General features: G+C 43.3%; 1 protein-coding gene across 1 annotated transcript in view; it reads left to right on the top strand.

Annotated features, from left to right (window-relative positions):
* Window positions 1-24,334, top strand: part of LOC141258838 (cytochrome P450 2C14-like) — a 74,393-nt gene that overhangs the window by 5,652 nt on the left and 44,407 nt on the right. Inside the window, exons 4-8 of the mRNA XM_073674003.1 lie at window positions 2,799-2,948; window positions 7,541-7,701; window positions 8,327-8,503; window positions 20,443-20,584; window positions 22,564-22,748. Of these exons, the coding sequence (XP_073530104.1) occupies window positions 2,799-2,948; window positions 7,541-7,701; window positions 8,327-8,503; window positions 20,443-20,584; window positions 22,564-22,748 (815 nt within the window). The remainder of the gene's footprint in view (window positions 1-2,798; window positions 2,949-7,540; window positions 7,702-8,326; window positions 8,504-20,442; window positions 20,585-22,563; window positions 22,749-24,334) is intronic.

The raw sequence follows: 24,334 nt of genomic DNA, 5'->3' as shown, positions 1-24,334 counted from the left end.
ATCTTTATTAGGCAAGGTTAAATCCATTTGTTGGTAAATAGCGCAGAGGCAAATAGGTTAAAGATGGTCCATTTCTCATAGGCCAGTGCTGTGTGCCTGCCTTAAGTTGGCTTGTTCCTGCTGATATATGATAGTATACTGCAAAAATAAATTAGAGTACAGTAGTTGGCTATGCTATTCGAGACAGTGGTAACTAAAAAAAACGCACATACATTTAAGGAAGTCTGTCATCCCTAAAACTTGATTTAAACTAATTATACGGTACAATGCTATAGTATAGAGGACTTTGCTCCTATGCTAATAATACCTGCATTATAGAGTTTACTTCTTCAATTATACATAACAGATGTATTCTGTATGCAAATGAGGTGTTTTCAGTGCATTCTTGACACGGCCATGGCCTTGGTGCCCCTTTGCTTTATGGCGCTTATTTCACAAAGATCACACATTAGCGGGTGGTTGATGCAGACATGAGAGGAGAGTGAGAACACATGCATACTGACACTGTGTGCTGGTGCACTCGCCTGCAGTGTCTGTTCAGATAGGAGGAGTGTGCAGCAATTTAGGTGACTGGATGGTGCACTCTGCTCTTTTCCTTGTTTAAAGGGGTTGTACACACATGGTCAAAATTGTTGGTACCACTAATTAATGAAAGAAAAACCCACAATGGTCACAGAAATTACTTGAATCTGATAAAAGTAATAGTAAATTAAAAATCTATGAAAATGAACAAATGAAAGTCAGACATTGCTTTTCAACACTGCTTCCACAGAATTAAAAAAAAAAATAAACTCATGAAATAGGCCTGGAAGGAAATGATGGTACCCCTAAAAATAATGTGACAAAAGGGACATGTTATATCAAGTTGTGTCCGGTAATTAGCATCACAGGTGTCTACAATCTTGTAATCACTTAGTGGGCCTGTATATAGGGCTACAGATACTCACTGTGCTGTTTGGTGACATGGTGTGTACCACACTCAACATGGACCAGAGAAAGCAAAGGAAAGAGATGTCTCAGGAGATTAGAAAGAAAATTATAGACAAGCATGTTAAAGGTAAAGGTTATAAGACCATCTCAAAGCAGCTTGATGTTCCTGTGACTACAGTTGCACCTATTACGAATGGTAACAAAAGAGCCCAGGATAACTTATAAAGAGATTAAAGGTGAACTTCAAGCTCAAGGAACATCAGTGTCAGATGGCACCATCCGTCATCCGTCATTGTTTGATCCAAAGTGGACTTCATGGGAGATGACCAAGGAGAATACCATTGCTGAAAAAAAAATCATAAAAAAGCCAGACTGGAATTTGCCAAACTACATGTCGACAAGCCACAAAGCTTCTGGGAGAATGTCCTATGGACAGATGAGACAAAAATGGAAGTTTTTGGAAAGGCATAGCAGCTCTATGTCCACAGACAGAAAAATGAAGCATATCAAGAAAAGAACACTGTCCCTACTGTGAAACATGGGGGAGGCTCTGTTATGTTCTGGGGCTGCTTTGTTGCATCTGGCACAGGGTGTCTTCAATCTGTGCAGGGTACAATGAAATTTCAAGACTATGAAGGGATTCTATAGAGAAATGTGCTGCCCAGTGTCAGAAAGCTTGGACTCAGTTGCATGTCATGGGTCTTGCAACAGGATAATGACCCAAAACACACAGCTAAAAACACCCAAGAATGGCTAAGAGGAAAACATTGGACTATTCTGAAGTGGCCATCTATGAGCCCTGACCTAAATCCTATTGAGCATCTTTGGAAAGAGCTGAAACATGCCATCTGGAAAAGGCAGCCTTCAAACACGAGACAACTGGAGCAGTTTGCTCATGAGGAGTGGGCCAAAATACCTGTCGAGAGGTGCAGAAGTCTCATTGACAGTTAAAGGAATTGTTTGATTGCAGTGATTGCTTTAAAAGGTTGTTCAACAAAATATTAAGGTAAGAGAACCATGATTTCTGTCCAGGCCTATTTCAGAAGTTTAATTTTTTTTTAAATTCTGTGGAAGCAGAAAAGCAATGTCTGACTTTCTTTTGGTCATTTTCATAGATTTTTAATTTATTATTACTTTTGTCAGGTTCAAGTTATTTCTGTGACCATTGTGGGTTTTTCTTTCATTAAACGAGGGGTACCAACAATTTTGACCACGTGTGTACATTTTCAATTGACTTTCCATAGGCTCAGTAAGGTCTAAGAAAACCACCTTTACTTAAGCTCTCTGGGTTCAGTGCTAAGTCTTCACTTCTGCCTAGGTCTGTTTGGATGAAATGGTGACATCACATTGCAGTGCTGCAGCCAATCACTGAGCTCAGTGGCTATGCCAATGTAGTTGACACAAATCACTAAGGTTGCTGCAGAACTGGCTGAATAAAGCTAAGTTTGTTTTTTATTACATGTGACTGTGTCTTCTGAAAGGGGAAATTACATTTATAGTGATTTTCTAGGCTAGAGCAAACTTTCAGCAAACACTGCAGCATGCCAAATGCGAACAGTGTGTAATATACCCACTGTCAGGCTTTGTCTCTGCTTGTTTGTGTGAGCTGTCATCATGTGAATACCTGCCCCTGCTCTGTCCCATTGAAGATCATGGTAGAGGGCTGCTGAAAAACATGACTGGAGCAAGCTTTATAGTATGTGGATAGTACATTAAAGAGTCACTGGCAGCTTGCCCTGATGATAACAGTTGATCTTGTGATTCTCTCATCTTTGAGGGTTCTGTTTTTTACTAGAAGCTTGACCTTAGAAGAAGTTTTTATGTTCTATGTGTCATGAATGGGTATAACATGAACTAATTGTATCCAGGTGTTATTACTTCCAATGGAGAGAACTGGAAAGTGATGAGAAGATTTACTCTCTCCACACTACGAGATTATGGAATGGGGAAGAGAACCATACAAGACAAAACCATCGAGGAGGCCGAGTGTTTAGTGCAGAAGTTTAAATCATATGGAGGTGAGAGGATCATTTCTATAAATGTGAAATGATGGAGGACTGATAACAATGTTCTGTACATATGTAGTGAGCAGAAAGGTAACTGGGAACTCCTGGGTTTTAATCCAAAGTTTGTTTCAGAGCTCCAAGAGGAACTATTTGGGCCACTTTCTAGTCTCCAAGGTCTAATACCTCATTCAGATGTCCGTTTTTTACATACGTGCTCCATTAGAGTTTTTCGTAGATCATGGTTAATAATGCTGTTCTCATTTTCATGTTTTTTGCGTTCATTTTTCACCTCTATGTCTACAAAAAAATCATGGATCTGTGTTTCTTTTGGATGTGAGTCAAATCTGCTCAAGTCTGTGAGCCCGTGAAAATCGTAGGTTGCATCCATGCGTAATCCGTGTGCTGTCCAATGGGTAGAAAAAGCTTTGCAATTCAGTTTTTTTTTTTTTTGCATACAGGCAAATCACGAATGGTAAAAACTGACACACTGACCAAACACTGATGAAAATTTGATCCAGTACACTGAAGAAAATCAATTTCTCTTTTTCACAAACAATCGAAATAGACATCTGAATGCAGCCTTAGGTTGACAGCAACACCTGCACTTCATGGCTGAAGAAAACCACAGTAATTAAATGGGAGCCATTTAATATCTTAATAAAATAAGTATTCTGACTAGATAACTAGGCTGCAAGTGTAGGGCGCTTGAGAAACAGTTTCTATGGCTGTCCCTACGTACTAGTACTCACTCGAAGAGATTTTAACAGATAACTTGGCCTGACAGCAGGAGGCACATACGGAGAATCCATTGGGTTTATTTTAAAGCTGAATTCTTCTAAAGGGTGTCCATAAAGTCTTTACACATGGGACTCATAGGCAAAAATACATGTTTTCAAGAATTGAAAATTCTTAAGAACATTTTATTCAATTGGAATATTAAATAGCTTCTTCAATATGATTTCCATAATTTGCAATGCAAAGCCTGATGCACTTTGTAAAATTATATTATAGGTAATTAAGTTAAATAAAATTATATTGTAGGTAATTAAATTAAATAAAATTATAGTTAATGAGAATTCCTATGTGTACAAACTTTAGGGACACCGTGTAATATGCACAATTACAGTAGCTGAAGCTGTAACAGCTGCTGTTAGAAAACTCTCGATTCCCCTAACAGCTGCAGTAGGTAAAAAAAGACTATTGTGTACCAGAGCTGCAAGACATTTGGCTTCTTAAGATGGCTGCCACACTCACAATGAGGAAGAAGAAGGTGGGCTGCTGAAATTAGAGCTAGGAGGCAGACATGGAGAGAGGGAGGACAAACTTCTAAAGGCAAACCTTATTGCATAGCAAAAAAACCTCAACAATGCAATACTGTATGATTCCCAAGTCGTGGGACATGACAATTAGCTACCACTAGATGATCACAGAGTCAAAGAAATTCACAATATTCATATTAGACATCCAAAGTTTGCTGTTTTAGAAACTGACCTGGGTTGGAGAAGTGGTATTGCAACCACTAGCGGCAGTACTTGCAGGTAGCGTAGTTGGGAATAGCCATAGGTTTGTACACAGGAACAGCAGCATAGTCTTGAAGGATTTAGCAGGTTGCACTGTCAGGAAATAGCCAGAGGTCAGTGCACAGGAACCGCAGTCTTGGATGAGGCAGCAGATGAAAGGCTAGCTTAACTAAAGTCTGGGAGCTCAATCATCTCACAGGGAAGGAGGTGCCAGGCCAGGTTTATATAGGGTGTTCAATCAGGAAATCCCAGACTGAAGCCAATCAGCAACCACACAGGGTGGAACAACTCAGGAACAACATTCAGACTAGAATCTGGGTTATCAAGGAACTGTCCAGCAAGCTGAATAGCTCAGAGGGAAGAGCTGCCGGCTGGTGCACAAGAGCTGCTGGGTTCGAGTCCTGACATGCTGCTTGAGAGCCACAGCCAATATAAATTCCCAAGTACTCCATCTATGATGCCCATATGGCTTCCTGACATCAGCCAAACATACATGTTGTGTTGTGGGAAGTACTTCCAAATACTGATGTAAGGCATCATCAGCAGGTGTCAGCAGTAACAGACACTCTGATGCAAATGCTAGGATTAGAGAGAACCTTAATCCTGGCTGTGTAGCCTATTTGATCTCATTGTTACACAAAGAGAGGGTGTCACCCCATTAATCCACCCACAGGGTTGTTATAGGAGATGGGGCTCAAATGAGAGTCCTTAAGTTGCCAATATAAAATCACAAATTTTAACCCACACAGAGGTCAAACAATGGTATGTACCCAAAATGAAAATGTTCATGCATTCAGCAAATAAAAAGCTGTCATACAGTTTCACTAATAGAAAAATAAAGTTATGACTCCCAATATTTAGCAACACAAAATCAAATACATTTCATGAAAAAAGTAGTCTTGCAGGACATACAGATATTCCCCCCAATTTTTTCTAATGCATTTTATGTATGGTGCTATAAAAATGTAAATCAACCAGCAAAAATTAAGCCAAAATGCTATGTTAATGAATTTAAAAAAAAGTTACGGCTCTCAAAAGTAAGTAGAATGATGAAAAAAAAGTGGAAGGCATGAAGGCCAAAACTGGTTGTAGTGTTAAAGGGGTTGTGCACTTTTAGGAAAGTTGGCCTCAAACTTTGTAAAATATCTAAAATAACACTCTCACTTGGACCAGTGCCAGCTTCTCACTGCTCATCTGGTCTCTGAGTTTTGGCTGTAGGGGTGACGTGACATTATTTCCAGAGTCAACATCACTATTCTAGCTAATCACTGAGCAGTTGTGTACTATGTTCTGTTGTGTATAAAATATGGCGATTAGCAGTTTTCAAAGCATTGAATATTTGTTTTCTATACATTTTACAGTTTTCCAACTTTTTTGGAATTGGGGTTGTGCATATACAGTGGTGGCCAAAAGTATTGGCACCCTGCAATTCTGTCAGATAATACTCAGTTTCGTCCTGAAAATGATTGCAATCACAAATTCTTTGTTATTGTTATCTTCATTTAATTTGCTTGCAAGGAAAAAACACAAAAGAGAATGAAGCAAAAATCAAATTATTGATCATTTCACACAAAACTCCAAAAATGGGCCAGACAAAAGTATTGGCACCCTCAGCCTAATACTTGGTTGCACAACCTTTAGCCAAAATAACTGCGAACAACCGCTTCCGGTAACCATTAATGAGTTTCTTACAATGCTCTGCTGGAATTGTAGACCATTCTTCTTTGGCAAACTGCTCCAGGTCCCTGATATTTGAAGGGTGCCTTCTCCAAACTGCCATTTTGAGATCTCTCCACAGGTGTTCTATGGGATTCAGGTGTGGACTCATTGCTGGCCACCTTAAAAGTCTCCAGTGCTTTCTCTCAAACCATTTTATAGTGCTTTTGGAAGTGTGTTTTGGGTCATTGTCCTGCTGGAAGACCCATGACCTCTGAGGGAGACCAAGCTTTCTCACACTGGGCCCTACATTATGCTGAAATAATTTGTTGGTAGTCTTTAGACTTCATAATGCCATGCACACGGTCAAGCAGTCCAGTGCCAGAGGCAGCAAAGCAACCCCAAAACATCAGGGAACCTCCGCCATGTTTGACTGTAGGGACCGTGTTCTTTTCTTTGAATGGCTCTTTTTTTTCCTGTACACTCTATGTTGATGCTTTTTCCCAAAAAGGTCTACTTTTGTCTCATCTGACCAGAGAACATTCTTCCAAAACGTTTTAGGCTTTCTCAGGTAAGTTTTGGCAAACTCCAGCCTGGCTTTTTATGTCTCGGGGTAAGAAGTGGGGTCTTCCTGGGTATCCTACCATACAGTCCCTTTTCATTCAGATGCCGACAGATAGTACGGGTTGACACTGTTGTACCCTCGGACTGCAGGGCAGCTTGAACTTGTTTGGATGTTAGTCGAGGTTCTTTATCCACCATCCGCACAATCTTGCGTTGAAATCTCTCGTTAATTTTTCTTTTCCGTCCACATCTAGGGGGGTTAGCCACAGTGCCATGGGTTTTAAACTTCTTGATGACACTGCGCACGGAAGACACAGGAACATTCAGGTCTTTGGAGATGGACTTGTAGCCTTGAGATTGCTAATGCTTCCTCACAATTTGGTTTCTCAAGTCCTCAGACAGTTCTTTGGTCTTCTTTCTTTTCTCCATGCTCAATGTGGTACACACAAGGACACAGGACAGAGGTTGAGTCAACTTTAATCCATGTTAACTGGCTGCAAGTGTGATTTAGTTATTGCCAACACCTGTTAGGTGCCACAGGTAAGTTACAGGTGCTGTTAATTACACGAATTAGAGAAGCATCACATGATTTTTCAAACAGTGCCAATAGTTTTGTCCACCCCCTTTTTTAGGTTTGGTGTGGAAATATATCCAATTTGGCTTTCGGACAATTCTTTTTGTGTTTTTTCATTGAAGACAAAATAAATGAAGATAATAATACGAAAGAATTTGTGATTGCAATCATTTTCAGGAAGAAACTGAGTATTATCAGACAGAATTGCAGGGGTGCCAATACTTTTGGCCACCACTGTATATAAAGAAATATTGTATATTAATTCAAATACATATGTTCTACTTTTTCAGGAAAGCCCTTTGAAAACTTGATCAGTATAAATGCGGCCGTAGCCAATATAATTGTGGCCATACTGCTCAGTCGTAGATATGAGTATGAAGATCCCACCATATTAAAACTTATTGACTTAATTAATGAAAATGTAAGACTCCTGGGGAGCCCGTGGGTGCGGGTGAGTATAAAATAATGGTATCATAGTTTATTTTTTTTTTTACAGTAGTTTTTCTGCTAAAATAATTGACCTAAATAATGGTAGGAGCTGTACACTATCACTTCTTGGTTTCTTGGAGACTGTATAAATCTATTAACATCTTTCAGTCCATTTTCTTCAATTTATTGCAACTAGAATGAAGAGCACACACCCTGGCGAACATAGACAATGTAGGAAAGAAATGTGTATCTCCAATAGACAACTCCCACCAGGCCAAATCCACAATCATTTTCACGATCTTAGCTACCTTAAGGAAACTGTGTGATAGACAAATTTTGGCCAAGACGAATTTTTAATCACTAATAGAAAACAAGGTCTTCTCCTTGCAGCCATTTTGAAAATGTTTTTGGTGCCCTTGGCAATTTTCAGAGCTCCCATAGAATTAAATAGAGTGGCACACATGCACGGTTTTTCAATTCTTTACCGAGTGCACCAGGGCCCAGTTCTCGAGATAAATGCGTTTCCCAACTCATGGGATGACCACTATGGAGGTTACAGAACTGGATGTAAATGCTATATAGAAGACATTATTTGCTTCCACTTTTACACTTTTGTTAGTGTTAATTATTACTTTCATATTTTATAGCTGTATGACAGTTTCCCCACATTGATGGATTTGCTCCCTGGACCTCACAAGACAGTTTTTGGGAATCTCAGAAATTTTTATAAATTCATAAGAGCGACATTTAAAAAACAGAAGGAAGAATTGGATGTAAATGACCAGAGGAACCTCATAGATGCCTTCCTGGCCAAGCAACAAGAGGTACCATACCCTTTTAAGTAATCATTAGCAAATAAAAGTAATCTGTCAGCAGGTTTCTGACAGTGCACACAGGAAGCTGCCAATCAGGGGTATGAGGTGGAGTTATACACAGCTCAGAATTCTGACCACTGCTCCATCTACATCAGAGAAAACAGGTATTGTATCAAAACTGCACCAAGCAGCACAGTAAGTGAAACATCACTGGAATTAGGTCCCTGCATCATCCTGCTTTTAGCAAAAATCTGCTGACAGATTCTGTTTCAGCAGAAAACATAATATATGAAGTTGCAATGTATAATATCCAACAATGCAGAACATCTGAAAATGTGATACTTGTTTTCATGGTGTGCAGAGAATAGGAGAGTCTAATAGTAAAGATAATACAGGACCTTCATTTAAAGTGCCAGATTTTGCAATTCAGGACAGAAGGTCTCTCGTTTTGTTTATTATTTCACTCCCTTTGGCCAATTTCACATCTTCATGTTTTGCTAACAATGCTGTTCCCTCGGCGGAACATAGTAGCAATGGGAGAGGATCAGATCTGGGTCCCTTCCATTCAAGGGAATTTTGCATGCAGAATATATGATCTGCAGACTTTTGTTCTCATTCTTGTCCCGACCTTCACAACCACATTATAAAGAAAAACATAAATTCATAAATATTTAAAATTCCAACATGCACAGAACTCAAGTTACTACCCAGAATACAACTCCTTTGGTTGCTAACTTATAATTACTATGTATGTACTATATGTGTTGCCATATGGTGCCTCATTACGACACTTTATTACGAAGTTAGTCATTGTTTCTAGCAGAGTATGTCTCAATAATACAATATCTGTTGTAATATGCCATTCATGGGTAATCGGAAAAAAAACACCAGCATACTAAATTGGAGGCATGCACAGTATGGGCTCATAGAAGGGGCATGGAGTCACAATACAGTCATCTATTTAAGCCATAAACTTACTATTAGGAATCAACATCTCTTTTTAATAAAGACTAGTGTTGACCGAGCACTAAAATGCTCGGGCGCTCGAAGCTAGGGCCGAGCTCACCGTGATACTCGGGTGCTCGACCCGAGCAACGAGCCAAATGTTAGTCTATGGGAGATCTGAGCATTTTTGCGGCGCCACCCCCGGCAGTCTGTAAAAAGCCTAAAAAGTGCCCAAAACGATAGTGACAGTGCTCAAATGACATGGGGACAGCATGAGGATCTCCCCAGGAAGCATTTCTGACCCCCAGGTCACTGCTGTCAACAACGTGGTGAGAGGTATTTAGCCACTTACGGGCTCACAATAAAGCGTTCAAAAACGAAACTGAAACTGCTTTCCTGTGAAATATGTTAAGGAACATCCTTTCCAGGGTAAAGACTTGTGTGTAAGGTAAAATAAATAACCAAAAACAAAAATACTTCTCCACACCTTGGGCTATGTTCACAAGTTGCATTTTTTATGCGTTTTTGCACTTTTGTATTGCTTTCAACCGTGACAAATGCATTCATGGGGAAATGTCATTGTAACATTTGACAACCTTATCTGGCCATGTGCTGTGTGACACATGCATACAGTACTGAAAAGACATGGGAACAGCATGGGGAAGACCCCTGACACCCAGGTTACTGCCTAAAAGTGTGGCCATCAGAAGTGATCCTTGCCGCATCAGAAGATGCAGACTTGCAACTATCCCCGTGCAAGTCCTTGTCCCAGGGCAGTGTTCAATTGTACCTCCCTCATTCCTTGCAATGCAAGCGCAAGTATGCAGCCTGCCACCCACCCACCCCCAGGCTGCAATATCATACTGCTTGCTTGCACTTGAAATTGGGCCTTTTAGGCACGTGGAGGCGGAATCTGGCCGCCACGTCATGGCTGCTTCAGCGGCCTGGTATCCATACTCAGTCCCCAGCCGCCCAGCGGACGGATGTCCACGCTTGGTCTCCAGCCACCAGTGAGCGGCCGGGTGTCCATGCTTGGTCCCCAGCCACCCCACAGCCGAGTGCCCACACACGGTCCCCAGCCACCTGGGGGCGGCCGGGTGTCTATAGACGGTCCCCAGCCGCACCTATTTGAAGGACACCCTAACCACAAACACGTGGACAAGTGAATGTGGCCAGGGATGATCCATCTCACTGACACCTTCACACTGGGTTAATATTGTGGAAGCCGGGACACAGTTGGACACTGGGATGCAACACGTCCTCCAGACATAGAGGATTACGGGTCCTGGGTCAATCAGGCTTCTACACAAAGTTCAGAAGGTAGACAGCAGCAGTGGTTGGCCTCCTACACAACGAGTAAATTATTCATGATCATGAGGCCATCCCTCTCCTTAGCTTTCTGTTCCTTGGAATGCAAGCGCATGTATGTAGTAGCAGCTAGGCCTGAGATGGTCAGCGTTTTGGCGCATATCCTACCTCCTCCAAGGACTGCTGGATGTTTTCCTGCTACTATCCCAGTTCTATGACTCCCGTTAAAACAAAGCTTCAGGTGATGAATGATGGATGAGGTGGTGGCAAAGGAGAAAGAGCAGGAGGAACAGGGACCATTCACATCAATATCAGGCCAGTCAACCACACATGTAGGATATGTTTCTGTACCAAAAGGAGCGGTTCGGCTACACAGTTATAGGGCATACAGTGAGTGAAATGCCTACCAAAAATTTAGAGGCACTCCAATGCCCCTTGGAAGTGACATGGAGGTCAGAGGGCCTTAACTAAACCGTTTTTTCCATTTATAGCAACTGGGTCTCCTGTACACTGTTGGCCTAAGCAGTGAATGGAAGGCTTTCCAAAAATTATGAGGACTAAAAACCTTCTACCCATTATTGGGGAGTGGGTCTCCCTTAGTGTTCGCCTATGCATTGAAAAGCAAAAGCTGACTAAAATGGAGGAAATGCAATGCCCGTCGGCAGAGTCGTGGAGGTTAATTAAGAACAACATTTCAATGCACCTTGGAAGAGCTGTGGAGTTCAGAGTGGATTAACAAGACGGTTTTAATGCCCCTTGGAAGAGACGTGGAGGTCAGAGTGGCTTAACAAGACAGTTTCAATGACCCTGGGAAGAGATGTGGAGGTCACAGTAGCTTAACAAGACGGTTTTAATGAACCTTGGAAGAGTGGTGGAGGTCGCAGTAGCTTAACAAGATGGTTTTAATGGCCCTTGGAAGAGTGGTGCAGGTCACAGTAGCTTAACAAGATGGTTTTAATGCCTCTTGGAAAAGTGGTGGAGGTCGCAGTAGCTTAACAAGATGGTTTTAATGCCCCTTGGAAGAGACGTGGAGGTCACAGTGGAATAAAAAGACATTATCAATGCCCCTTGGAAGAGTGGTGGAGGTCGCAGTAGCTTAACAAGACGGTTTTAATGCCCCTTGGAAGAAACGTGGAGGTCACAGTAGCTTAACAAGACGGTTTTAATGCCCCTTTTAAGAGTGGTGGAGGTCGCAGTAGCTTAACAAGATGGTTTTTATGCCCCTTGGTAGAGACGTGCAGGTCACAGTTGAATAAAAGGACAATATTAATGCCTCTAGGAAGAGTGGTGGAGGTCGCAGTAGCTTAACAAGACAGTTTTAATGCCCCTTAGAAGAATGGTGGAGGTCGCAGTAGCTTAAAAAGACGGTTTTAATGCCCCTTGGAAGAGACGTGGAGGTCGCAGTAGCTTAACAAGACGGTTTTAATGTCCCTTGGAAAAGTGGTGGAGGTCGCAGTGGAATAAAAGGACAATACGAATGCCCCTTGGAAGAGTGATGGAGGTCGCAGTAGCTTAACAAGACGGTTTTAATGCACCTTGGAAGAGTGGTGGAGGTCGCAGTAGCTTAACAAGACGGTTTTAATGCCCCTTGGAAGAGACATGGAGGTCACATTAGCTTAGCAAGACGGTTTTAAAGTCCCTTGGAAGCGTGGTGGAGGTCGCAGTAGCTTAACAAGACCGTTTTAATGCCCCTTGGAAGAGTGGTGGAGGTCGCAGTAGCTTAACAAGACGGTTTTAATGACCCTTGGAAGAAACGTGGAGGTCACAGTAGCTTAACAAGATGGTTTTAATGCCCCTTGAAATAGACGTGGAGGTCACAGTGGAATAAAAAGACAATATCAATGCCCCTTGGAAGAGTGGTGGAGGTCGCAGTAGCTTAACAAGACGGTTTTTATGCCCCTTGGAAGAGTGGTGGAGGTCGCAGTAGCTTAACAAGACGGTTTTAATGACCCTTGGAAGAAACGTGGAGGTCACAGTAGCTTAACAATATGGTTTTAATGCCCCTTGGAAGAGACATGGAGGTCACAGTGGAATAAAAAAGACAATATCAATGCCTTTGGAAGAGTGGTGGAGGTCGCAGTAGCTTAAAAAGACGGTTTTAATGCCTCTTGGAAGAGTGGTGGAGGTCACAGTAGCTTGACAACACGGTTTTAATGCTCCTTGGAAGAGTGGTGGAGGTCGCAGTATCTTAACAAGATGGTTTTAATGCCCCTTGGAAGAGACATGGAGGTCACAGTAGGTTAACAAGACAGTATTAATGCTCCTTGGAAGAACGGTGGAGGTCGCAGTAGCTTAACAACACGGTTTTAATGCCCCTTGGAAGAGTGGTGCAGGTCGCAGTATCTTAACAAGATGGTTTTAATGCCCCTTGGAAGAGTGGTGGAGGTCACAGTAGCTTAACAAGATGGTTTTAATGCCCCTTGGAAGAGTGGTGGAGGTCGTAGTAGCTTAAAAAGTTGGTTTTAATGCCCCTTGGAAGAGACTTGGAGGTCACAGTAGCTTAACAAGATGGATTTAATGCCCCTTGGAAGAGACGTGGAGGTCACAGTGGAATAATAAGACAATATAAAGGCCCTTAGAAGAGTGGTGGAGGTCGCAGTAGCTTAACAAAATGGTTTTAATGCCCCTTGTAAGAGACGTGGAGGTCACAGTAACTTAACAAGACGGTTTTAGTGCCCCTTGGAAGAGACGTGGAGGTCACAGTAGCTTAATAAGAAGGTTTTAATGCCCCTTACGAGAGCCATGGAGTACAGCATATTAAAAACATTATTTCCATTATTGGGGATTGGTTCTCCCATAGCCTTTGCCTATGCCTTCCAAGCAAAAGCTGCCAAATATTAGGACGGAGGAACTTGCAATGCTGGCAAGATGGACCACGGTCACCCTGGTGGTGGTGGAGGCTGAGGATAAGGAGAAGAGAAAAAAACAGCTGAAATAAGAAAGTGTATACCCATGTGTGGGTGTGAAGCGGTGCATGGGAATACACCTACCGAAACAACACAGTGGATTTGAATTTATGTTACTCTGCTGTCATTTGGTGGTGATGAGAAGTCTGGCCCAATCCAGCCCTTGCTCATTTTGATAAGGGTCAGCTTGTCAGCATTGACAGTCGAGTGTGCTTATCAGTTATAATTCCCCCAGCTGCATTAAAAACACACTCCGATAACACGCTAGCGGCATGGCAGGCCAGGACCTTCAAGGCGTACAGAGCGAGTTCATTCCAAGTGTCCAGCTTGGATACCCAATAATTAAAAGGCAATAGAGGAATCACAGAGGAAGCTGGTACGGTCGGCAAGGTACTCTCTCACCATCTTTTGAAACTTTTCACTCCTTGTGAGAGTACCCCACGCATCAGGGCCTGTAAGCTGGGCGGGTCTCAGAAAACTGTCCCAGAACGTTGACAGTGTTACCCTGCCTCTGCTGGATTGGAGTTGCATCTCTCTTGCCTGTACGCCTTGGTTGGTCAATGAAATGTGACCTCTGCCGCTAGCGTGTTCAGATGGGAATTTTTTTAACAGTTCTGCATCAAGGGCCTTCTGGTACTGCCCCATTTTTGTAGACCTCTCCACCTCAGGAATAAGAGAGTGAAAGTTCTCCTTGTAGCGGGGGTCTAAAAGTGTCACCAACCAGTAATGACTGTCACCCAACATTTTGACAACACGAGGGTCACTGTTAAGGCAGCGTTACATAAAGTCAACCATGCGTGCCAGACTGGTAATGGGCAAGACTTCCGTGTCCTCACCAAGATGACGACTGACCACGCTCTCCTCCTCCTTCCCCCTGTCCTCAGGCCACCCACGCTGAACCGATGGTATGATAGTTGTACAGGTACTACCATCTACAGCACATGACACCAGCTCCTGTTCTTACTCCTCCTCCTCCTCTCCCTCATTGTCCCCCAATGCACGTTGGGATGAGATGAGGCTGGGCTGTGTGTAATCGACCGCTACGGCTTCTTGATCCATCTCATCATACTGCGGCTTCAATGTCTCTTCTTTTATTCTCTGCAGAGAGCGTTGCTAAAAACAGACAAGTGGGATGCTGACGCTAATGATCGCATCATCGCCACTCACCATCTTGTTGGACTCCTCAAAGTTTGTCAGGATGGTACGTATGTCAGACATCCAGGTCCACTCCTGAGGTCTTATGTGTGGAGTCTGACCTGAATATCAATGGCCTTGTTGCAGCTGGTACTCCACAACTGCACTCTTCTGCTCACAAATCCTTTGCAACATGTGGAGGGTAGAGTTCCAACGTGTGGGGACATCACACACCAGTCGGTGTGCTGGAACCTGCAAACACTGCTGCAACACAGCAAGGGCGGCGGAAGCTGTAGCCAACTTCCGAAAATGACACAGGCGGTGTACTTTGATGAGCAGATCTGGCAACTCGGGGTACGATTTAAGAAACCGCTGAACCACGAGGTTAAGCACATGAGCCAGACATGGTACGTGTGTGATCTCGCCTTGCCTCAGAGCCGCCACCAGGTTACGGCCATTGTCACACACGACCATGCCTGGATGTAGGTTCAGCGGTCTCAGCCACAGATCTGCCTGCTCTTTCACAGCTGTCCACAACCCACAAGCAGTGTGAGGTTTATCACCTAAGCTTATGAGTTTCAGCACAGCCTGTTGCCGCTTGGCTGAGGCAGTACTGCAGTGCTTCCAGGTTGTAACTGATGTGGTGATATCTGAGATGAAGGCTGAACATGAGGAGGAGGATGATGCGCAGGAGCTGTACACTGTGGGGGCAACTCTGACTGACATAGGGCCCGCAATCCTTGGTGTGGGGAGGATGTGTTCCGTCCCAAGGTCTGACTGGGTCCTGGCTTCCACTATGTTTACACAGTGTGCCGTCAGGGAGATGTACCATCCCTGGCAACAAGCACTTGTCCACGTGTCTGTTGTCAGGTGGACTCTCCCAGTAACTGCGTTGTTGAGCACACGGCAGATGTTTTGGGACACGTGCTTGTATAGTGCGGGGATGGCACACCGGGCAAAATAGTGTCGGCTGGGGACCGAGTACCGAGGGCCGCCACCGCCATAAGGTTGCAGAAGGATTCCGTCTACATCAGCCTAAAAGGCAGCATTTCCAACGCAAGCAGTCGTGAAATGTGCGAATTTAGCACTGTGGCCTGTGGACCGTTGGCTGCAAATTTGCGCTTTCGTTCAAAGGTCTGGGATATGGACAATTGAACGCTACGGTGGGACGTGGACGTTGATGCTGTTTCTTGAGAAACTGCCATAACAAGTGAATGCTGAGAGGAGGGGGCATCTTTGCATAAAGTATGGACAGGGGATTGCCTTGCACGCACAACAGGGGGTTCTCTTACACCCACAACAGCGGAAGAAGCAGTGGTGACACCTGCTGACACTGGTCGTGGACCCTGGGGTTCGCCCCACAAAGTGGGGTGCTTTGCTGACATGTGCCTGATTATACTGGTGGTGGTCAGGCTGGTAGGTTTGTCACCCCTGCTGATGCTGGCCTGGCAGGTGGTAAAAATGGCCTTTTTGGGGTTATCAGCAGAGTCTTTAAAAAAATTCTAGACTCTGGAAGACATTCTGGTTGTACTGGCAACGTCCCTCGTGTTGCTGTTACGGGGAACAGTTGCCCGCCTTCTGTCTACAGCCACCACACTGCTTCTTCCTGCCTGTTGGGGTACTCTGCCTCCCTCCCCCTGTGTACTGCTGGCCTCGCTCTGCGTGTCCTCCTGCCACGTTGGGTCAGTTACTAGATCATCCACCACCTCCTCCTCTTCCACTTCCGCACCACGGTCCTCCTCCTCACTTCGTGGCAATTGTGTCTCGTCATCGTCCACCTCTTGTGACAAATTGCCAGCGTCGCCTTCCTGTGGCCGTGGCTATTCAAACATTTGGCCATCGCTACATGGGATCTCCTCTTCCACCACTTCAAGCGGAGCAGGTGAGGGGCACAAATATGGAAATGGACCAGTGAACAACTCTTCAGAGTGTCCAACTGTGGGATCAGTTGCTGTCTGATGACACTTGGCATGGTGGGAGGAAGGAGCATCAGGGTGAGGAGGAGTATGCAGTCGAGACTCACGGCTACTAACACTTGACCGTGTGGAAGACAGACCGCAGGTGGTGGTGCCTAGGTGACTGGAATTATTATTTGCTAGCCAATTAATAACCTGTTCACACTGCTCAGTTCGTAATAGTGGTGATGTTGTGTGCTTCCCTAGTAATTGGGTCAAGAACTGGGAGCGAGAAGATGTGACCGTTGGTTGTGGCACATTTTCACCTTGGCCACTGCCCCATCCTCTGCACGCACCATCACCAGAACGTTCAGTTCCACGTCCCTTGCCACACGCCTTGCCCATTGTAAATTAAGTAAAATAGCTTACACTCGCACTATCAATGGCAAAAGGGTAATAAAAAGGAGATTTGAACAGTGGAACTGCAAAACCTCAGTTATAATTTCCTGGTGTATACCAGACTTGTTAAAATAGATATATTGGTGTCTGAACAGTCAAGGCAAGCAGGTTTATAACACCCAGATTTGAACTGTGGAAGAGTAAAACCACAGTTCTAGCTCTCTGGCCTACACCAGACTCTTTTAAACAGATATATTGGTGTCTGAACAGTCAGCGAGACACTGAAAATGTTTTTTTTATGCAAAAAAAGACAAAAAAGTGGATAATTCAGAGATTTGAACTGTGGAACTGCAAAACCACCATTATAATTTCCTGGTGTATACCAGACTTGTTAAAATAGATATATTGGTGTCTGAACAGTCAGCGACACACTCAAACTGTTTTTTTTTATGGAAAAAAGACAAGCAGGTTGATAACACCCAGATTTGAACCATGGAAGAGGAAAAACACAGTTCCAGTTCTCTGGCCTACACCAGACTCTTTTACACATATATATTGGTGTCTGAACAGTCAGCGACACACTCAAACTGTGTTTTTTTATGGAAAAAAGGCAAGCAGGTTGATAACACACAGATTTGAACCATGGAAGAGGAAAAACACAGTTCTAGTTCTCTGGCCTACACTAGAATCTTTTAAGCAGATATATTTGTGTCTGAACACTCACAGACACACTCAATTTTTTTTTTTGGGGGGGGGAAATACCAAAAGGTTAATAAGACGGGTATTTGTACAGTCTGACTGAGGAAAAACAAAACAAAACAGGATTTAGATGAAAAAAAAAGGATTTTTCCTGGCCCCTGAGACCTGTGTCTAAGTCTATAAATTTGACCAGCAGGAGCACTCAGGACAGTAATGCAGCGTTTGCTGGTATAACCACTGCGTCTCCTCTACAGCCTGCCTGCCTGCCTGCCTGATATCTGGGATGGATATTAGTCCTGAGAAGGACTGTTTGTTTGATTTGGCAGCCTTTACAGACCCTACACTAACTATTTCGCAGTATAAATCTCTCCCTAGCTCTGCAGCACTAACCCTACACTGTCTGATCCGGAGCGACTGTGTCCAAGATGGCGGCGCCCGGTTTTCAATACTCAAGGTAACGCTGTGCGGCCAGCCAATCACTGTAATGCCCACAAACTACATGGCTGCGGCATTACAGTGACTGGCTGGCAATCCCTGCATGTTCATTGGCTCTGTAAAGAGCGCCAAACGTGCAGGGCGGAGACCCGAGCTCCCGCCCGAGTAACCCGGAAATGCTCGGTGCTCGCTGAACATCCCGAGTAGTGAGATGCTCGGGCGAGTACCGAGCAGTATCGAGCATGCTCGCTCAACGCTAATAATGACTCATTTTTGGCAATTTTAGCAAATATTAATAATAGAATTTTAATTAAAAATACACAGCTCAAAAAGATAAAGGGAACACTTAAACAACAGAATATAACTCCAAGTAAATCAAACTTCTGTGAAATTAAACTGTCCACTTAGGAAGCAACACTGATTGACAATCAATTTCACATGCTGTTGTGCAAATGGAATACACAATAGATGGAAATTATTGGCAATTATCAAGACATCCTCAATAAAGGAGTGGTTCTGCAAGTAGGGACCACAGACCACATCTCAGTACCAATGCTTTCTGGCTGATGTTTTGCTCATTTTTGAATGTTGGTTGTGCTTTCACACTCGTGGTAGCATAAGACGGACTCTACAACCCACAGAAGTTGCTCAGGTAGTTCAGCTCATCTAGGATGGCACATCAATGCGAGCTGTGGCAAAAAGGTTTGCTGTGCCTGTCAGCGTAGTGTCCAGAGGCTGGAGGCACTACCAGGAGACAGGCCAGTACACCAGGAGACATGGAGGGGGCCGTAGGAGGGCAACAACCCATCAGCAGGACCGTTACCTTTGCCTTTGTGCAAGGAGGAACAGGAGGAGCACTGCCAGAGCCCTGCAAAATGACATCCAGTAGACCACAAATGTGCATGTGTCTGCACAAACAGTTAGAAACTGACTCCATGAGGGTGGTATGAGGGCCCTACGTCCACAGATGGGGGTTGTGCTCACAGCCCAACACCGTGCAGGACGCTTGGCATTTGCCACAGAACACCAGGATTGTCAAAGTCCCCACTGGCGCCCTGTGCTCTTCACAGATGAAAGCAGGTTCACACTGAGCACACGTGACAGAAGTGACAGAGTCTGGAAACTCCATGGAGAGCGATCTGCTGCCTGTAACATCCTTCAGCATGACCAGTTTGGCAGTGGGTCAGTAATGGTGTGGGGTGGCATTTCTTTGGAGGGCCGCACAGCCCTCCATGTGCTCACCACAGGTAGCCTGACTGCCATTAGGGACTGAGATGAGATCTTCAGACCCCTTGTGAGACCATATGCTGGAGCAGTTGACCCTGGGTTTCTCCTAATGCAGGACAATGCTAGACCTCATGTGGCTGGAATGTGTCAGCAGTTCCTGCAAGAGGAAGGCATTGAAGCTATGGACTGGCCCGCCCGTTCCCCAGACCTGAATCCTTTTGAGCACACGTGGAACATCATGTCTCGCTCCATCCACCAACGTCACGTTGCACCACAGACTGTCCAGGAGTTGGCGGATGCTTTAGTCCAGGTCTGGGAGGAGATCCCACAGGAGACCATTCATTCGCAACCTCATCAGGAGCATGCCCAGGCATTGTAGGGAGGTCATACAGGCACGTGGAGGCCACACACAATACTGAGCCTCATTTTGACTTGTTTTAAGGATATTACAACAAAGTTGGATCAGCCAGTAGTGTGTTTTTCCACTTTAATTTTGGGGGTGACTCCAAATCCAGGCCTCCATTGGTTATTAAATTTGATTTCCATTGATGATTTTTGTGTGATTTTGTTGTCAGCACATTCAACTTTGTACAGAACAAAGTATTCAATGAGAATATTTCATTCATTCAGATCTAGGATGTGTTATTTGAGTGTTTCCTTTATTTTTTTGAGCAGTGTATATAATATTGTATCTACTATATACACATGCTTTGAAAGAGCTCTATTGGACTAAATAGATTGTACAGAATTAGAAAAACTGTTATTGGTCCAGAAATAGTGTAGCAGATGTTCATTGATATTGTCTGCTCCATTTGGGTTATTAGGGCTTAACTGTGATACCAATGAAATCTGAGAGCAGAAATGGCACTGTTTTGGGAAGAATGTTTTGGGAAACCATTTTTCCAGTCCTGTCCAACACCTAAATCTAACCATAATGTTATAAAGACCACCATGAGCAAATACTGTATTTGATAGGATTTTGTTCTGTTCCTACTTTCAGGGAAAACCTGAGTCCACCGAGTATTACCATAATGAAAACCTGACGGTACTGATAGGAAACCTGTTCGTAGCTGGAATGGAGACCACATCAACCACCCTGAGATGGGGACTTCTGCTGATGATAAAATACCCAGAAGTTCAAAGTAAGAAATCAGTTTTTAAAACACAGTAAAAATAATCTAGAATATCAGAGAAACTATGATAATGTAATATTACCTAAGTATTACTAGTACATGAAGTATTTGCAATTTTTTTTCAATCACAATATTTTATATTTAGACTCCTCAATATTGAAATTGCAACAACAAAAATAAAAAGATGTGAATGTATATAATTCACAGGCTCAATAGACATGGTAATAATATGCAGAGGATGAAAAAATTTAATCAAAATTTTCAAAACATCTTGATTTATTTAGTATGGGTTATGACTGCCACACACACAGAAATCCCCACCCTTACAGCCTTCTCATTATAGCAATGAAGTTATTAATGGTAGTCTGAAGAATGTTCCTGCTGTGCTGAATTCAAAGGGACATGCAAATCATTAAGATCCATTTACATTTGCTGATCAATGACGTCCCAGATGTACTCGATGGGAGACAAGTCCAGAGTTGCTGCTGGCCATGGTAGCACAAATAGGCCGCTTAGAATGCTCATAGTAGCATGAGGAACATGTGGCCTTCCAAAGTCGTGTTGAAAAATGGTTTCTAGAAAACTTTCACAATAACATGTGAAGGCCTCTTCATAGCTTTGCCCTCAGTATCTCCGTCCCAACCTCTGGCATTCAATGCGTCCAAAACAAAGGCGGGACTCAAGGCTGAAGAGGTTAGATCTCCATTCTAGCCTCTGTGCTGTCTTGCTTTTCACAGTGATAGACTTTGAGAGTGATGGCATGAGATTAAGGGAAAACCTGAAGCCGAACATCTGACTTGTAGCCCAATGTCGTCCAAACGCCTACTGATAGTTTGTGTAGACACTCTTTGACATCTTAGGCTTGGTATGTGACATTCAGTTTCACTTACAGTACAGAATGGATCACTACAAGCCATTCTTCAAATCTGACGAGACCATGTGGGCAAAACCATGAAGAGACCTTCACAAGGGAACATCAGACTGGTCCTACACCAAAATTATGATGTGGGGTGACATAATGTACAGTGTCTGGTCCCCTCTAGTCTTCATTATAGTTACACTGTTCTTTGTGCTACTGGGAGCAGCCTGCATGGCCTAAAAGTACCACCATGGCTGCAGCATCTCCAGAATTGTTTCCAATCAAATATATCCAGGACATCATTGATCAGCAATTACACAGGGAACAGCCAGCAACAGATCCTTATAATTCGTCAAAGTGCATTCAGCACAGCCAAATGTTATTCAGACGACCATTATTAACCTCATTATTAGCAGCCAAGACTGTAAGAGTGGGGATTTCTGCAAGCAATGCATACATCAGACTAAAATAATTGAGATGTTTGGAAAATATTGCTTCCATTTTTCCATTTTTTTCATCATTTGCAGATCACAAGCAGGTCTATTCAACCTGTGATTTCCATAATTCCACCAATTTTCCTTCTTGGTGTTACAATTTCAATGGTGAGGAAAGTATTTTGTATTTGGCTTTAGTAACTCCTTACCAAGATATGATGTACTGGTATGTCATATGCTGGCTCCCTGACTTTAATGTGGGCTCAGAAACTCAGTCACTACTCCTATAGGCAACATGCCCTAGATGAAGCTGTAAAGGCGAAACTCTGGATCAAGATGGATATATGAGAGGTGCTGTTTTCAGGACTTTTAAATTGCTATTGAATCTATCCATATGAATAAAGTACTGTAGATTTGACCTATTAAATCAAACCTTACTCTTTTAGACTATGGTTGAATATCTTTTTTTTCTACATGAGTAGGGTGAAAGGATTATTCTCCTGTAAGTTTTGTACTGTACAGTAACAGACCCATATGAGTGAAGGTTTCAATTATGGCATCTATCTTAACAGACTATATTAACATCTGACTTTGGTCATGAGGAGATTCCGAAATCTGTCTTAATTTATGTTCTGGGTAGTCCTAAATTATATTTATTTTGAAAAATAAGTGTCATGTTATCCTTTCCTTGGCAGAAAAAGTTCAAAGTGAAATTGAGCAAGTGATAGGATCGGCCCAACCTCAGATGGAACATCGGAAACTAATGCCTTATACAGACGCCGTCATTCATGAGATTCAGAGGTTTGGGGATATTGTACCTCATAATGTTCCACACGCAACTTCAGAAGATATCACATTCAGAGGATATTTTATTCCAAAGGTAAAAAAACAAAGCTCAAATTTGTAATGGATACTTTCAAGGAAAACCTTAGTTAAGAGAAAGGCAAATGTGTAAAGTGACTCTGTGTGTTGGAAAGGGCATCTACATACAAGGATATAGCAGAATTTTTGATCAATATGAGAAAGAACAACTATGATTCTTCCACCCAAAGAACTCTATTAGCTTAAATTAGAGGTCTCCTGGTAATCTCCTAGAATTGTCTAAAATAATAAAATGTTTGTTAACAGTTCACACATCAATCTAGAGGATCTGTCAGCTCTGTTGTGTTGTACATCACTCAGTAGAGCTGAGAGATCCTCCATACAGCTCACCATCATCCTCTATATACTACACCACACAGTAGAGCTGACAGATCCTCTATATACTACACCACACAGGAAAGCTGACAGATCCTCTATATACTACACCACACAGGAGAGCTGACAGATCCTCTATATACTACACCACACAGGAGAGCTGACAGATCCTCTATATACTACACCACACAGGAGAGCTGACACATCCTCTATATACTACACCACACAGGAGAGCTGACAGATCCTCTATATACTACACCACACAGGAAAGCTGACAGATCCTCTATATACTACACCACCCAGGAGAGCTGACAGGTCCTCTATATACCACACCACACAGGAGAGCTGACAGATCCTCTATATACTACACCACACAGGAGAGCTGACAGATCCTCTATATACTACACCACACGAGGGCTGACAGATCCTCTATATACTACACCACACAGGAGAGCTGACCGATCCTCTATATACTACACCACACAGGAGAGCTGACAGATCATCTATATACTACACCACACAGGAGAGCTGACACATCCTCTATATACTACACCACACAGGAGAGCCGACAGATCCTCTATATACTACACCACACAGGAGAGCTGACAGATCCTCTATATACTACACCACACAGGAGAGCTGACAGATCCTCTATATACCACACCACACAGGAGAGCTGACAGATCCCCTACATACTACACCACACAGGAGAGCTGACAGATCCTCTATATACTACACCACACGAGGGCTGACAGATCCTCTATATACTACACCACACAGGAGAGCTGACACATCCTCTATATACTACACCACACAGGAGAGCTGACAGATCCTCTATATACTACACCACACAGGAGAGCTGACAGATCCTCATTATACTACACCACACAGGAGAGCTGACAGATCCTCTATATACTACACCACACAGGAGAGCCGACAGATCCTCTATATACTACACCACACAGGAGAGCTGACAGATCATCAATATACTACACCACACAGGAGAGCTGACACATCCTCTATATACTACACCACACAGGAGAGCGGACACATCCTCTATATACTACACCACACAGGAGAGCTGACAGATCCTCATTATACTACACCACACAAGAGAGCCGACAGATCCTCAATATACTACACCACACAAGAGAGCTGACAGATCCTCTATATACTACACCACACAAGAGAGCTGACAGATCCTCTATATACTACACCACACAGGAGAGCTGACAGATCCTCTATATACTACACCACACAAGAGAGCTG

This window comes from Phyllobates terribilis, unplaced genomic scaffold (assembly GCF_046119375.1).
Source record: "Phyllobates terribilis strain yellow unplaced genomic scaffold, ASM4611937v1 Scaffold_3__8_contigs__length_932513732, whole genome shotgun sequence".
In the NCBI taxonomy this organism is placed as follows: domain Eukaryota; kingdom Metazoa; phylum Chordata; class Amphibia; order Anura; family Dendrobatidae; genus Phyllobates; species Phyllobates terribilis.
The sequence above is the reverse complement of the archived record's forward strand: the minus strand, read 5'-3'. Positions and strand labels throughout refer to the sequence as shown.